At 43.3% G+C, this 17,068-nt stretch overlaps 1 protein-coding gene across 4 annotated transcripts in view; it reads right to left on the reverse strand.

The window, feature by feature from the left end:
- Fas1 (fasciclin 1) overlaps window positions 1-16,305 on the reverse strand; it is a 230,699-nt gene extending 214,394 nt beyond the window's left edge. For 2 of the 4 annotated variants that reach the window (XM_071699951.1, XM_071699950.1), the window contains exon 1: window positions 15,748-16,305. In XM_071699951.1, coding sequence (XP_071556052.1) covers window positions 15,748-15,849 — 102 coding nt within the window. In that variant the 5' untranslated portion in view covers window positions 15,850-16,305. The remainder of the gene's footprint in view (window positions 1-15,747) is intronic. The other 2 variants (XM_071699952.1, XM_071699953.1) reach the window with 1 other exon arrangement.
- Between the last annotated feature and the right edge of the window lie 763 nt (window positions 16,306-17,068).

Here is a 17,068-nt window from a genome sequence, read left to right on the forward strand (position 1 = left end):
GTTTTCCATACAATTACCGAGGAATTATATCATAATAGAGATACGCGCTAATTTTTATTTGATCTCTTTACGAGCACTCTTCAATACGTTCGGGAAGAGCGCTGTAAATTCTGTGCACCACGAAGTTGCACGTGCCGTTTTTTCTTCTTTTTTTTATCAAACGAGGTTGTTGCCCTGCCGGTTTCGGAAGAGGTTAACGACCAGAGGGTTAATGAGTTTACATTAATGAGTGTGATCCGCATGAAGCGCGAGCATGTGCTTCGTTTATTCTACCAGGCGTTTTTATGTCTCGTATTCTAGAAGTATTATAACGATCGCTCCTTATTTTTGATACTGTTGAGTTTCTCATTATTTTCTAGCGCGAGTATTTCACTCATTCGAGTAATGGAAAATATTATCTTCTTTCTATGTTTCGCGATATGAATCTCATATCTTGTTATACATTATTTTGCATTTTTATATCGATTAATTGTATCGAGCAATAAAATTCTACATTTCGATAAATCTTAATAAATGTCAGTTTCATTTATATAAAAAGAGGTATCCAAATATATAAATAAATAATTTTATTTTAGAAATTTAATATCTCTGGTCTAAATTTAAATTCCTCTCTGTTTATCTTTTTTCCTTCTCGTTTCCCGATTTCTCAGACCTCAGAATTTTATTCCTATTTTCCTGTCTTGTCGGTTTTTGTGACAGAGGAAACTGTACAAGCTGATTAATTCAGTTCAATCGCTACGAGTCAGTCGTATGTTAATATCATGCTAAGAAAGTCTGCTGGTTAACATATAGATCGTCGTTTTTTTGGTACAAACAGAAACGCGAGCGCCCTGGCGCATGGCGCCCTAACGCACGTCGAGCACACGCACGCGTTCACACGTGGGTTTTTCTTGAGCGCAGAATGTCGCGTATCGATCACCCCCTAGTCTCCGTGATGTCTCACATGACAATATGTCGCGTGACAGTGATCAAGGGTTAACGGAGAAGAGGGCGGAGGAAACAAATATATCGGGCTATAAATTGTGGCTCATTCCGGCGTCGGCCATTATTTACAATCCTCCATATCGAATTACTTTTCCGAGCATTATTTATGGCGATCCGAACTTATACGAGGTTTTTCGAGCTTTGCTTTTGTTCGAGTCTGTGCATCGAACGCGAGATGGGTGATCGATGCCAAGTGCACGGCATTGTTATACGAGATTGTTACACGAGAAAAATTCGCGAGGAAACTTTGCACCCGCGCTCTCCTCACGGTAACGACTGAACTATCGCAGATAACACAAAAGTTGGGCGTGAATCGGAAATTCTCGGAATGTGATATCTTTCCTTCTTTGAATCTTTAGGATCTGCAGGAAATCCCCATATTTATTCCGACTTCAATTCTTAAATGAGCGAAAAAATGCATCTTTCACATTTGAGACTTTCACCTGCTACAGTCGAGCGAGCCTAATACAAGTACGCATTTTTGTATTACATAAAAAATTATTGCAACCATTTTGCAGCAATAATAGTCGACGGTTCACGGTTGGATTGAAATTTCAAACCGATTACTTACAGTTCAGTAGTAAAAGCTCGCCACGATCGTGCCACGAATGCACTTGCGAGCGCTGGCGCGCCCTGCACCAAAATGATTAATGACAATCACGCACGATATAGACGCCGTTGAGACGATACGCATCGCCGTGAATCAACATTCCGTTGTAATACATCGGAAAATTAATGCTGCGCCGCGACTCGGTGGAGAAAAAGAATACCGCGGAAACGTGCATCACGGGCAGAAGCGTGCCGCCATTTACTATGGAAATGTATTCCGCGGCCGTACAGTAGATCGCCAGTAATTCTGCAGGAGGTGCTTGATAAGTAAACGAAATTATTTTTGCGCTTAAACATTAATCAAAGATGCATCCGCCTGGCAATAATTTCTATTTCCCTATATTTACATTTAAAAAAGATACGCAGTACGTCCTGAGAGTCGCAAATTTTATGTGAACCATGCATAACGCGACCAAGCCACGTTATAAGAACACAAAGATGAAAAGAATGTAATTTAAGTTGTAGAGCCAGTACAAATTAAGTGAACTTGCTAAATTGAACTTACGAGAGATAAACAGTCAATATTTAATCATCTTTAAATGTATAGTGACATAGTTAATCGGGATTTTAATTATCATGAAAGCTGGGAGAAACGAGATACACATGTAAAAAAAGATAATTCACTAACGAATGCATGATCGATAGAAAATGCGCGACTTGTGGAACAGTATAAACATATAACTTTTAGAGGTGAAAGTGTTTCATGTTTTTCGTAAAATTCAACTACGCATGAATGCGGTTACGACTATGTCGTTTCCTATCGACTTTGCCTATCGAAAATCCCTAACCGAATCTGTTTACTTTGCTATCGTACTTTTACAGCCTCCGGCTTCAATTGCGACTAGCTTTTTTTTGGCACTTTAATATTCGATACTTCGTGGTTTTACGTAAAACGAACGCTATCGCTCGTACTATCGTTATCGAGCGCGGCATTTCTCATAAAAAAAGAGGTACGCGTAGCTTTCGGCGTGATATCTGATACCGCATGGCGCGAGATTGGATTTAATGTGTATTTTTTCGCGTTTTAGTAAAAAAAAAAAAAAAAATAGGGTGTCCCACCCCGTTCTCCGACATTCGAGAGGACGACGTCGAACGGATTTTTCTCGACAGCTGTTTTCTGCGCCATCGAAATTCTACTGTATCGATCACGAGGCGAGGTTGCAAAATTTCCCCGAGGTCTCGTTTTTTTCCATCTTTTTTTTTTTAATCGCCGCCGCACACGCTTTGTGCTACGAAAATTTGATATCGCACAACGGCCGATGGGCGCGCGTACTCGCCTTTGTCAGTTAACGCACCCGGTTGCCTATTGAAATCGTCACTGTTTTAATTAAAACAATAACGCGCATCGTTCGTCTTTACACGCGTGAAGCTTCTTCATAAATTTCGAATTTATCGTGAGAAAACCTTATCTGTATTTCTGTACTTTGACATATGCCAAAGAAATTTAGAAAAAAAAGAAGAGAGAGGAAGAATTCAATAATATCCGGAGATGAATGAAAGGAAAATGTAATTCTTCAGCAATTAATGTAGTATTCGAGCAGAGAGAAGAGAAGCTCCATATAGTCGTGGGCTAACTTCCTCATTTTTTTACGTTACATGTGCAGAAAGTGAGAAAGACTTGTACTTTTTCTCGTGCAACTATCTCGGACAAGGTCTTTAATTAACTCCGTTCTGTCCGGGTCAATTGCCTTCCATAAAGAAAAAAGAAACGACGCGCGTTTTTGCGAGGGCGCAAAAATTCGGCTCGATGACGATTGACGATATGAAATTATTTAACGAGAATCGCCTTTATTTCAATTATATTTATATAATTTATACGGCCGCAGCAAAAGATGAAGAGAAAAAAGAAAGAGGCAAATTTGTTGAATACAAATTACGTTATATTATGCAACCGTATTGTATTACGATATTGTGTTATACTCTAAATTGCATTATGTTTTATTATAATATTATACTAATCCACTTTTTAATCTCTGTATTAATTTCATAAAAACTCGTACGACTATACGTTTGTTTCGTTAATAATGTAATCGCGTGAAAAGCTTTGCGCCACTTTTACATAATTCATAATAAAATAGAATTATTAAATTGTTAAACTTTATAAATACTGTTTTAAACGTGATTTACCCAGCTAATTTCAAAGCACGCGGCTTTAAAATTAGTTGCTAAACGCAACTTAAAAGATATTCGATCGCCACGAGTTACAAACGCAAATGTATCGCGTGACTTTTCAGTCATCCCATAGCTCCTGGTACGCCAAAAGAATTATAGGCGCTTTAATAGCGACGACTACAAAGGCCGCCATTCGTTTTTCTTATCCGCGGGGAGTTTAGGAGAGAAAAGTCTCGTAACGAGTTCCGCGGCGGCGGTCGATGCGTTTAATTAACGCGAAACTCGCGTGAAATAGATTCAACTTCGCGGCTCGTTTGCAGCCCATTCTTTGCCGGTTATTCGAATCTGACATCGATATTTTATGGCGTTTAAAGTGAATACCCCGTTTCGTGATATTTCAAAAGAAACGTATTAGAGATATATTCGCGGAGAATTAAATAAAATACGTATTGTCCGAGAACCATGGCCGGCCTTTAGGTGTGCACGCGATTTTTACAACGCCCTATATGCAGATTCGATCAATGCGAGTAAATGCACTCCGAACCAGGCACGAGATAGATCGTCCAGCTATCATGGCATACTTAAGTCTAGACTAAATAATTCAGAAATCATTACTTCCTATCGCACGCACGTCCAACCCTCCACTATTTCGTTGCGTATCGCGTGCGACACAACGGGTGTCCCGACAGCGAAATACGATATAATCGTCGGTTTTTTATCATCATATTTAAGTTACACGTTACATACTTTTTTTATCATTAAACATAAACATTTTGGCCTAATTTTCCATCATTAAAATCCTTCTTGTTATTCAGTCAATTTTTCATGACGCATCATCTTATCGCGTGTCAACATGAAGCTTATACACGTTCCGTGTTAACATAAATTATTTACATTCACAAATTTTTTATTGCCTCTTCCGCTACAGAGATTGCAAAACATTTTCCTGTATCACTTCCGGGCGCCGCTCGAAACTACATCGGCATTTCTCGCTGACGTATATATGTCTTCTCGTGAACGAAAAATTGCGCGTCTCGTAAGTTTAATTGGCGGGAACGAACTGTGAACTATGCATAGGGGCATCGTTGTACGACGTTGTGTGGAGCGTTAGCGAAGTGTGGGTGAGGATGAGACATGATTACCTCCTCCTCAATTACCACTCAATGCTGTCCTCTCCACATAATTCATAACGTTACGTACACTATGGGTGAAATTCACTCGTATGTACTCTCGGCAACCGCAGAGTCGAAATTCCGCCGACGTCGAACTCGGAATTTATGCGATTCTACGAAGGGAAATCGGTGGTAGAGACAACGTTCGTGAATTATTTCTGCCACGCGCGTTTCGCCAGAGTTTCCTCCTTCGGTAAAAATAATTCGGTATGCGGAGTCTCTTCTTTCGCGAATTATTAAATATATATAGAATAATTAAAGTCCGAATCTTTTTCAAATCTAACCCAGGTAGCAAGACTCGTCATTTTGACGTCAATTGACGTCAAAAGTCTGTCATTTTGACGTCTTTTGACGTCATTTGACGTCAAAATGACGAGTGCTTGCTACCTGGGAAATTTTCCGGGGATTCTGAGATGTTTCAACTGCAAGTGAAAATCGGAAACTCTAACAAACACATTTAAGCACGCGCATGAATTAGAAATATCGTGACTGAAAATTTTGCAACTCTATAAGAAAGCTAAAATAATTAAAATCATTAAAACTATATCGCGTATACAGACTTGAATGGAAACTCTTATGTAACTAAACGACAACCATGACTAACTTGCGACCGTGAAATATGCATTTTCCTCTTCGCTTACTCGCATGCCGAGCGTACAACGAGCGACCTTACGTTCTCTCACGATGACTCCGTCCCGCGGGATTCGTCGGAGGATTGCTTAAGTGCTATAATTAGTCGAACGTACGAAGTGCGCCATTAAGCGACGTGGTGAGCAGAAAAGTCCGCTAGAAACGGTCGTCGACCATAAAACCCCCCTACCGCTGGGTGTGGACAACGATTTTCGCAAACCGTCGCATTCTTAATGGCGCCATCGCCAACGACCGCTTCGACTTCGTTTGAAAGTCAGGACGAGACCTGCTGAACGTTCTAATTCCTCGTTGCTATTAACATTTTCTCGAGAGGCTCTTATTTGAGATGGTGAACAGCGAAGTAATAAAGACGAGTAACCATCGAGGCATGGATAGTGGACAATGTTATTTCGAATAATATCCTACGACAATAAACACAGAATATCGTGCAAGTGACAGGTTATTTTCGCAGATATTATTTCATAAATATTATTTCGAAACGTGATACGCTTGCGTCAATATTACTCGAATAGAATAGTGATGCACCACTTGTTTTTACTCAAATTACTAATATCAATTAAATGTATATTCGTACATTATATCATTATATGTACATGTATAATATAATCACGGAAAAGATATGAAAATCGCTGCAAGTACGCTTGCCTTTAAATAAACCTTTAGGAAATGAACGTTCAAAGGAATAATTAAAATTCAACGCCGCGCGCACAAGATCGGAACGCAACTGTTCACGAACAACTGATATTTAAAAAGCCGAGTCGCAAGTAATCGTAGCATCATAGAATCTCAGGAGGATCATCAGCGTGACCGCATCTCCGGTGAAAATTACGTGACGAGACTTTCGACACACGTGACGCGCGGAGCACTTAACTTTTGCGTACAAAGACGCAAAGGCACTTTCCTGTATTTTCGAGAGAGAAAGGAAAAGAGCACGGATGTAAGGATTTGCAAAACTGTATTTTTGAATTTTTAAAATTCTTGGACTTTTAAAACTTTAAATATTTATTAGATATTAAATTTTTGAACTTTTAACTCTTTGATAATTTTTTATTTTATCTTTTAGGATATTGGAAAACCTAAATTATCGGATCTTCAGTCTGAAATAAATTTTTGTATTTCTAGTCTTTGACCTTTTGCGTTCCACGATCTTCAGACGTTTAGATTACGTTCTCTAGTCTCAAGATGCTCGGTCTACCGTCTACCCCTTTCAAACAGTCCGTAACGTCTTGTCAAGCGGAACGGCGTTCTAGTATATAACGAGAGGAATCCTTCCGGGACCTTAATTTAAAAAAAGTCTAGACAGACGCTTGATGCCCCTCCGGAGGGTCAAATCCGGCTCCGTTCAAACCGTGTTTCTGCAGCCCGCGCGATTCCTTCTCTTTGCTTCTTTTGTGCATCATCGTGTACCAGCGTAATTTATATACCGCGCTCGTCTCGCGCGGAGCCGGTAACGAGTACGAGTACCACGCTCGAAAACCAAAGCAAATATTTTTCCGAAAGAAATCCCCGTGATTCGCGCTCGCTAGACGGTCTACTCGCTCGTGTGCCTCCCTGCAGGCAAAGAAGGGAATCGAATCATCGAACACGATGATTCTCGCGAAGGTGAACGAACACTGTAGAATTCGCTGCAGTGTGTGGTCTTTCTCTCCATCTCCTCCTCCTCCTCCTCCTCCTCTCTCTCTCTCTCTCTCTCTTTTCGACGGTTCGTTCTCTCTTTCTCTCAAACTCCGACCGGATATTTTTAACAAGCGGTTCGTGCCGAGACGAAACAATGTGCATCCCGCTCTGTGTACGCCGGGCGTCTGTATGCGCGCGAACGATAACGTGCATCGTAGCGAAGAACACGCTTTCCCACGGAGAGCCCATCGTGGAAGGGAAGAAACACCTTTTTCTCCGGACCACACTGCAGAATTCTCTTATAGTCTTAGAACTTCGCATTCGACGCTTCGCGTTTCCCCGGCCATCCCAACCCACGTCGCGTCAAGAAGACCGTCGACTCGCGGCGCGAGATTCTTTTCATTTAATTCCCCCGAGTCATTCCTGCGAACTTCTCTTTTTTTTTTCCTCACTCCGGATTCACCGGAAATATGGAAACAGCGCGCGACGCGCGACGTAGCGACGCCTACGTCGGTATGCTGAATTCCGCGTGCGAAATAAAAGCGACGCGACGATAACGGCGGCGACGGCGCGACGAAAATTGTCCGGGAAACCCGACGGTGGAAGCACCCCCAAAAGCCGATCTATCGCTCCGCTGCGTCGGGATTCCGATGCATCCGGGATCTGGATGCAGCTGCGAGAGACGTAGGAAAGGAAGGGCAAGAGAACGGAAGAGAGAGAAAGAAAGAAGCTAAAAAGAGAGCAAGGGGGCCGTAAACGCGGTCGCGCTTCGACGGAATCCACCGGCGGGATTGGAGCGATAGCGGGCGGGCGCGCCGTTTCTCGAAAACCGGAACAATACGTCGTGTAGACGCCTCCGGGGGCAGCAAGGAGAAGAAGCCAGGGGTGGCGTGTGTTACGTCGTAAAATATGGAACCCCATAAAGACCAGAATCGTGTGCCGCGTCGGCGAAAAGACGCCGCGCGGGCGACGATCGTGACTCCGGAAATTTCCTCTGTCGTCCTTGCTCCGCGTTTCTCTCTTTCTCCGATTCGCACACGATTCGCGACTGCTCTCTCTCTCTCTCTTTTACAATTCCGAGATCTTTGATCTCCGAAATAGATATTTTATTCTATTCGCGTAAAGCCGCCCTAACCCGATCGAATTTAACGCGCGCGTTTCAACCTATGAATTTATTTATTATCCTTTCACAGTCGATAAAAGTATTAAATGCGATACAAGCGATGACGCGAACGTCATCGCAAATCGTTCTAAACGAATAGCCTCTGGCTGTTGCCAGAGAGCGAGGCTTTGAGCAGCGAACCGATGCGGCAAGCACGCGCGACATTCGATCACGCAAAGTGCGGAAGTGTACCCCGTCGATTCGAGTTGAAAGCGTCGGTGACCAAGTTTCCGCGTGTAAATCCTTTCGCACTTCGGGACCGACCGACTCTCATTTCGTCTCAAATTTCCAACAAGAATCGAACTTGAGCCGCCGAAATTCCTGGGATATCTGACCAATTTTCGACAATCGCCGCGGGCTAAAGGACACGCCGTCCTTTCCGGCACGGAATCGCGCCCGGGCGGTGCACACAAAGAGCGGTCAGACGCATTGGCAGTTTAAGATAGTTAGGCTGCCACGTTGAAAGTAGCGGTAGTTTGAGATAGTTAGCGACCACGATGAATTTCCGCGCCGAGCCAATGGCTATATAGACGTACATGGGAACGACAGTCCTCGGAGAGGAAAAGTTAGGCATGCTTGAGACATTTTGAGACAATCCGCGATTTATCAGGTGTTCAATCACGATAGACGCATAATATAAACTTAAAAAAAAATGAACGAATAAATCAACATCAATACTCATTAATGCGTTACGATTAGCCAAAGTTTCGTGATTTTCTAATAAAAGTCAAGAAATAAGAAACCAGACAATGTTCAAAATCACAAATCCGAAAATTGCGCAAACGACCGGAGAAGCAATTAATTGATCGTGATTAGCGATCCATTCGCATCGACTAGATGCACCGAATGGCTTGCTAAGTCATCGATCTAATCGCAAAAGCCACTTTCAACATAATCCGTGCGCTAGCAACAGAAACCTGCATCCTGCATAATTGAATGCGATACATCACACGAGGGCGATGTAATGCGTGGGCGGCGGTGCCGAAACATCGTTGCGGATATACTTGGTAATAATCTATCGCCCGTATAGATCGGCATGTCATGCGAGCTGTTTTCGCGATTATCTAGGGACACTCAGTTGCCTGAAGGCGACAAGAAACCTGCACCGCGTATAATTGAATTTGATACAATGCGGCCTACGCTGGCCCGACTCGGGGTTGTCTTGCTCTCGCGCGCGCCATATATACACTACCGCGGATTAATTTCTCGTCCGTTAATGAGAATTGATCGCCCGTATATCTGCCCGTTACTATATCCGACTTTTCCGATATCAAGAAGACATGGCCGGACTGCTCGAAATGTCATGCGATGGAAATAATGTAGAGATCGGGGTAGAGATATAATCGTCATTTATGCATCGTATGTCGTAACATGTAATAATCAAATTATCAATATTATTAAATTATGGAATATCAAATATAAATTATCAAATATTATCGCAATTATATTAACAATTAATTGGATATTTAAGAAATAAACGACCTTATTTCATCTAGAAAATTCAACGAGGAGCAAAATATTTATTTTTTGCTCTTTCTTCTCTTTTTAAGGATCAGCACATCTGAATGTATTCGAGTTAAATATTCCACATTTCAGAATTTTCCAACGCTCCTGCGTAATATTTTTAAATGCTGCTCTGCATAATTTATTCAGCTCGCCGACTGCGAGCGCGAGTACGTGCACAGTTGCACGGCCAACTACCGGTTCTATCAGTATGTCATGCGAACTGTTTTCGAGGCTATCTGAAGTCATGCTGGTCGCGAATACAGATTTGCATCAAGCGTAATTGGATCCTATACACCGTTGCTTGCTAAGGCCAACAAGCTACTGGTGCTAGTGTCCGCAAACACGACCCAATCGAGCTATCACCACGACCTTCGGCGTACACTTAGATCGATACATATTACTACGTCCCACCTATTCGATCGCGAAGACCTAGATACGATTATATCCGTGAGAAAGACTCGTGGCTAGATTCCGCCTTAGTGGAAACAAAAAGATAAAACTGTGAAATTCTAACAAAATCGAAAGATGAAGTATAAATTTGCGAATTGGCGTAATGCTGGAGAAAAAGATCCTTGACCTCGTAAAAATCTATTTCCAAGCAGGATCATTAATAATTAGTGGAATACTGATACAAACGTACCAGTATTCGGAATGTAAACGAGGAATCGGTTCGCGGGACTGAATAATGAAGGTTCAGAGAAGCATCTCATTGAAAGAGGAATCGAACGCAAATTACATGAAAAATGAATGCCCCTGCCCTATTACCTATGGATCTCTGCCCTATTATCCATAAATGCGGTGCTCTTCGCGAGCAAGCAGCTCGCCGGGTCAAGTATTTGACAAACAACAACCATTACGAGCAAAGATTATCTGTAAATATTTTCGCGACCGAGTCAGCTCGCTGAGGCGCTGCCCGGTTTCTATTAGCTGCCGTTTCTCGGTTCATCGGCTCGCTGAAATTGGAAATGGTCGTCGATGGTATCAACCAGCTCTCTTAATTCTCGGGTCTTCCCTCGCTGGCGAAGGAGGAACGAAACCGGTTATTTGCAACCTTCGTTCGACCATGGCGAAGGTACATATTCGCGCAGCGCGTCGATTTCCGATGATTTCCACGACGAGGCAGCGGTCCGATTACATGATTCACGGAAGCTAAGTATCTTGCAGCAGGGTGAAGGCAATATGAATCCGTTATTTCTTTCTCCTCCCCCGTTCTTTTATTCCCGATACGTCTTTTTCCGTTCTCTCTCGCCGCGAATTACGGAATTCTCTCCGGGGGGGAGTTCTTTCATTTTTGCAGACTTTTGACTAAACTTGAAATATTCTTCCATTCTTCGTATTTCTCAGATCTACGAACCGCGGCATGCTAATAGCGAAACTACAAAACTGACATTCTGCTACTATGTTATCGATTTAACAGAGAGAAGACGCCGGTATTCCATAGCAATTTGTTCGAATTACTGTCAACCATTTGTAATAGCATACGATTGACTTTCGCTTTCAAAAGAATTATTGGTGTAACTGAGAGAACGGCGAACGCTACGTGCTGGGTTATAAATACAAGGGTATTATGACGCTGCGTTGACCTGGAAATCGTAAAATTTTATTTCGGCGCCGGGCGCGCCAAACCGTACGTCTATGCTTGTAAAAAAGTGGCCGTGTCGATCGACCGACTAAATAAAGTCCGCGAAAATGGGCCTCGATATCTCCGTGTTTGGGAATAGTTTGTCGAATCGATTGGAACTAAAACTAACCCCCCGGCGAGAACCGTCCGGGCGATTTTTGTCGCAGCAACAAGTTGCCGGGCGGAATCGTTCGCCCCGTCGTCGCGCCGGGGAGAGAGAAGCAAGAAACGCATTATTGTAATGTCGTCGACGGGACGAGCGCCAGCTTTCATTCAATACTGACATCGGAAAGTCTGTACGCGAGCTAATGTCCCCTGTGAACAATTTTTTCGTAACGCTATGCATAGAGAAGCGCAATATAAAATCAATCGATCCGCGAGACTCGCAAGAAATTTGCGTCACTTCAAGTATTCGATTTTCCTTGAAAAATCTAATTTTTTAAATCATCAGATAATTAATTTAGAAAGACTTCTTTTTATAAACCATCACTTTTTCTAAATATATCCAAAAAGAATAATCACGTTTTTCATTGTGTATTATCGAAATTTCCTGACAGAAATATTACATAATGTATATTGATAGTCTGAATATAGCACTTAATATCTCTCATTGAGAATATTCCTTTAAATAGATGTAGGATATGCGGGTAACGCGGCCACTGCCTGCAACGCGCTGCATGCGACGCGACAAGCACTACAATTGACCGAGCGGAATGCGAGCCGATCGGAACCGTTGACAACAACGTTGTTCGCGCGCCGGTTCCGTTAACAATCTCAGCGAGTCTTCGTTAAACGAGGCCGCGTTATTCAGCCACCAAAGGCGAACGAACGACGTCGCTTCTCGTCGCCGGCGGCTCTCACGCTCGGTTTCTTCCGCGTGGTTTCTTCGAGCCGCAGCCTTGCTCGCCCCTTTCACTCTTTTTTTCGTGCAATATTCACGCTAAGTCCCGTTCAACTCCATTCATATCGGCGCCGTGCAACGCGACGACGGCAGCAGGTGTTGCTGGCGCGGCAGATATAAATACGGATCGCACGCTCGTAGGTATTACACCCAAGGGCTCTTAACCTATGGATTATGACCCACACTCGTGGGTCGACACGATCTTTTAATAGAGTGGAATTTCCTCCTACGCACCGGCCGTCGTGATTCAGCACGGCGGCGTAATGAAAAATGCTGATCCGACCGACTCGCCTCGTAAAGCTAATCCGCCACTCACTCTCCCGAGTTCAATCCAAATCGGAAAAGAACTATGGATCACCGATCAAAGACATCTAAGGAGATAAGAATAGATAGTCAATATCCAATAATATTGAAACGCAATCAGAAAGTCCTAAGATCTAAGAGAATGCAATTTTTATGCTTTTGATGTCTTAAATTGCTGACTTAGGAATTATCTAATATCTACTAAATCTACTATATTATTTAATCTATGGCGATTTTAAGTAACTGAAAACGTCTATCTCCGCGCGCTTCGCCGCCGAATGGTTTAATCGACTAGAACGTGCTGATTGGAAATCGTAATCGCGAAGATTTTCAAGATTTATCCGCGACTAGGCAGAAAAAGGCCAAGAACCGCTGGAAACTGGTAGACAAAGGAGCACCTCGAAGCTTTGTCTAACTGAAATCACGTCATTGACCGGAGAGAGAGAGAGAGAGAGGAGTCGTGTTGCCGCTTCTGCCATGACGCACGTTGCATGCACGCGTGTGCATGCGTACCTCCCAGGCGTGTGCGTGAGAGTGCTTCGTGGCGTAGACGTCGCGCCGGACTGCATGGTTCCCTCGCCTAAGCGGGGGCGAAGTAATGAGAAAGAGCCGGCATGTGGATGGAAGATATACCACGTGTAAGCTAACTCCGCATCGTATATTTACAACCTTCTCTAAAAAAGAACGCCCTCCGCTAAACGGGCCACGTATTGTGAGAGCAATTTTTAACGTTAAATTAATTTCCATTTCGACGAAATAACTTGTGACTCATCGTGCATGAGAGATGAGGAAATAAACAGCCATATACAAACGTTCATCGATGGTTGATTCTGATTCATATCGCGATGATTCACAGAGATCAATCCGCCGCAGCGGAAACTATTTGGCCGCAGCTCCGCGTTTATAATCGAATTACGAGCGAATGTAACGAGGATAATGCGCCTCTTCTTATTTTGCGTGGATCGTTAAATCGTAACGGCTTTCCGCACCGTCATGACGTTTACGACTAAATTTACGCGACGTTATTGGATTATCGTGTTAATTAATGACACTGTAAAAAATGCGCGGTGCAGCGACGCTGACATTCGCTCCGGTAATTCTCTTTTACTCGCTCCATTATCCGCGATTTATTAAGTATTCGAACGTTATTTAACGTTATCGCGCCATCAAATTTTTACGCGCGTTTACGCCGATGCCGATAATCAAAATCCGAAGCACCTGTCGAAAGATCGTGCGGCATTTCCATTCTTTACCGCGCGAAAATGTATCGTAATTTATCGTAAGAGAAGATTCGAGGAGAGATGAATGGCGACGCAACTTCGCGATCGCCATGAATTTCGGATAAGGATGGGAAAAAAATGCAGGCTAATGAGAGTTAGGCGCCCGTTTCGCAACTTTCCTTTCGCGCAATTTAATTACGGCCACGTGGAAGAAGTTAATGAAGTAAATAACCGCCGGTTTCATACATTATTCAACCGAGTTAGAAACATCTCGCACGCCCGATTTACAAACTTTTCTGCCCTTCTCCCCTCCCCGTCTTCCGTTCCTGCCCTCCTGTTCCCACCCGGAAAAGTTCTCACGACTGCATACATCGTTAAACCCGGCGATCGGTTTACCACCTGGACGAAATGCACCGACCACCTACGCAAATTACTCCGAAATTTCGAGCGCGCAGGAAGAAAACGGAGCGAAGCTCCATTCGGAATTCTCAAACTTTCGATTATCCGCGAGAGTATTTACATAATTGTTCAACAAGATGAGATCAGATTTAAACCCTTATAATTTTTCTTGCGTTTCTTCGTCTTTTCAAGATTTTAAATCTTTCCGGTCATTTTTCGTTTCTCAAATCATCTGTGTTTTTAATTTACTGTTACTCAATTTACTGTTACTGAATTTTCCCAATTTATTGTTACAGTCATAATACTCGACGATTAATTACTTCCAAAATCAACGATAAATAAGAGTTAAACACATGAAACAACAACAAGCAGATTTAGCCACTTCGATACGAAAAATTGGATTTGCAGTCATCGCTGATCTCATGTTGGATATGGAAGGATTAAATGACGTTGAAATGAACAAGTATCGCTGAGTGGGCAGCTCCACCGATCATGTCGAACCGTGAATCTGATGCGGAAAAAAATCGAGCGACGTGACGTATGACAGAAGTGTCACTCCAAAACATAATCGATTTTCTGCAGCTCTCTAAAAAAAATTGTGCGCGCGACAGTTCTAATAATGGAATTGGCGAAAAATTCCGAAAATATAGAAAAATTAAGTTATAAAAAAAGTAAAAAGCAGATTTAATTACGTTCAGTTTTCATTATATCAATATTCACATTTGCTATTTTAGTAGTAAAATAATTTAAATGACACACATATGTATCTTTTTTTTTTAATTTTTTGGAAGCTTCTTGTACTCGCATCGATATTTTATTCATCGTTAAAATTAAAATTTGATATATGCAGAGAGAACGTCGAAAAAATATATCACTATCTGACATTTCGACATTTTTGATGATTTTGACAGTAACATTTGTGCGAACGCTTTTTATCTCGTTAGAAAAATCATGCACCCCATTGTAACTGAATATCGATCGCGTTAATTTAATACAATGACTAGCGCAAATACTTCTCGCTTTTGTCACGTTCATAGCCACACATTTACTGAATATTTCCCGATAGAAATAACACGCAGGATGGAAAGAAAAGCGTAAAAGGACGCCGAGTGAGAAAATCACCAAGGCGATCGAGGTGATTGCAAACGATTCTCTCACAGAAGACAACTCTTAATGACAGGCAATCGGCTGCGTTTCACGATGCCACGGAACACGTTGCACAATCATCGCGCGGCTGCGACGAGCTCTCTGCCGCTGCATTGAAATTTTCTGCCGCATTCAGTATTATTGTACGAGCACATACGTTCGTTATTCATTTAAACGCGACTCTCGCGCGCACGGTCGCTCCAGCGTAACGGTTCAAGGACACGCGGTAGGTAGTCGTGGCGCATATCCGCGACGTTACGTCGCGCCGCGCCGCGCCGGCCGAATCGGCGGGATCTGGAGAACGCGCAATTTAATGTAAGTATGTGGCGAAGACGTTTTCTTACCTGGGACAAGTCGGAGTCGTCGCGTATCTTGGCGTCCATGGTCACCTGGCTAGCGTGGATCCTCGCGACGGCGAGCGCCGCGGCGAACAGGAATGCCAGCATCGTCCCTCGCAGCCGGACGCAGCTCCCTCGGGATATAGGCACACGAGACAATTGCACCAAATTCACTCGCGAATACAATCGTTCACCACGCGCCGCGCGGACGATCCCCCGATTATCTATGCCGGACAATCGATTCACCGATAGATCATCGAGGGTACACAAGGCGAGAGAGAGAGAGAGTCAACTTTTCGCGCCACTGAAACGCGTTCGCGAGGCCGCTCCGGAAACGTCGCAGGCCGGAAGTTCTCCACGGACGGACACCGTAATCGGGACAGATAAATTTATTATTCACGCACGAGGACAATTAACGCGGATGTCGCGATTTGATGAGCGAGCGCGAAGATCGCGCGATCGTCTCTCCTTCTCTTTTCCCTCCTCGATCTTTTTCCTTCTCGCACTCTTTCCGCTCGACGTGTCAACGATACGGAGGATAGCGCGGTACTGCGCCCTCTCCATGCCTAGACCCCTCTTACACCCCACCACCCGCAACGAGTCTTCGGCATGGCCTGCCCGCAGCCGAGTTTCCCCCTCCACTGTTACGCACCCCTCCCGCGCGTGCGACCGCCGAGAACACGTGACGTCACCCGCCTTTTCCTATGCCGCGATCGCGCCGCGCCGCGCGCTCGCGGATCATGACACTTTAATTCGACCTGATACAGCTGCTCCGATTTTCGTGGAGATAAAATTCCAAACGGAAATTGAATATCAAACAGGTTGCGTTCGGTAATGGGCGGACATTTGGCGTGCGTGACGATGGCGCGTGTCGAAAGCTGATAACGGTCTTTCCTCAACAAGAACTTTGGATCTGAAACACGAATGATTTTGGATTAAAAGATTAATTGTATTTATATATATCTTATTCAATTAATTTTAAACGGAGCTTATTTTAATAAATATAATTAGCCGAACTTCAACGTTAAAATCTTTTTTTGTTGCGGAAAATTAAATTTAGCGTGTAATTAAATTTTGGTATAAAGGAAAAATTATCCCAATGAATAGAGCATATCGTTTTTACACTCTTATCGCCAAATAAATTTTAATTTCATGTTAATCTCGAATCAGCGGTAAAAAGAGAGAAGTAGGTCAAATAATAAGAGACCCGGTAGATAAAGTTCTTGATTACAATTCAGGATTTAATATGATTCGTTGTTTGAACCGATGGTGGTCGAACAAAGTTTCTCGCAATCGTTGATGGGAATGCCTTTCTTCGCGGTGTACC

Source organism: Temnothorax nylanderi, unplaced genomic scaffold (assembly GCF_030848795.1).
Source record: "Temnothorax nylanderi isolate EJ_2023f unplaced genomic scaffold, tnyl_v1.0 TNYL_tig0020_pilon, whole genome shotgun sequence".
NCBI classification, from domain to species: domain Eukaryota; kingdom Metazoa; phylum Arthropoda; class Insecta; order Hymenoptera; family Formicidae; genus Temnothorax; species Temnothorax nylanderi.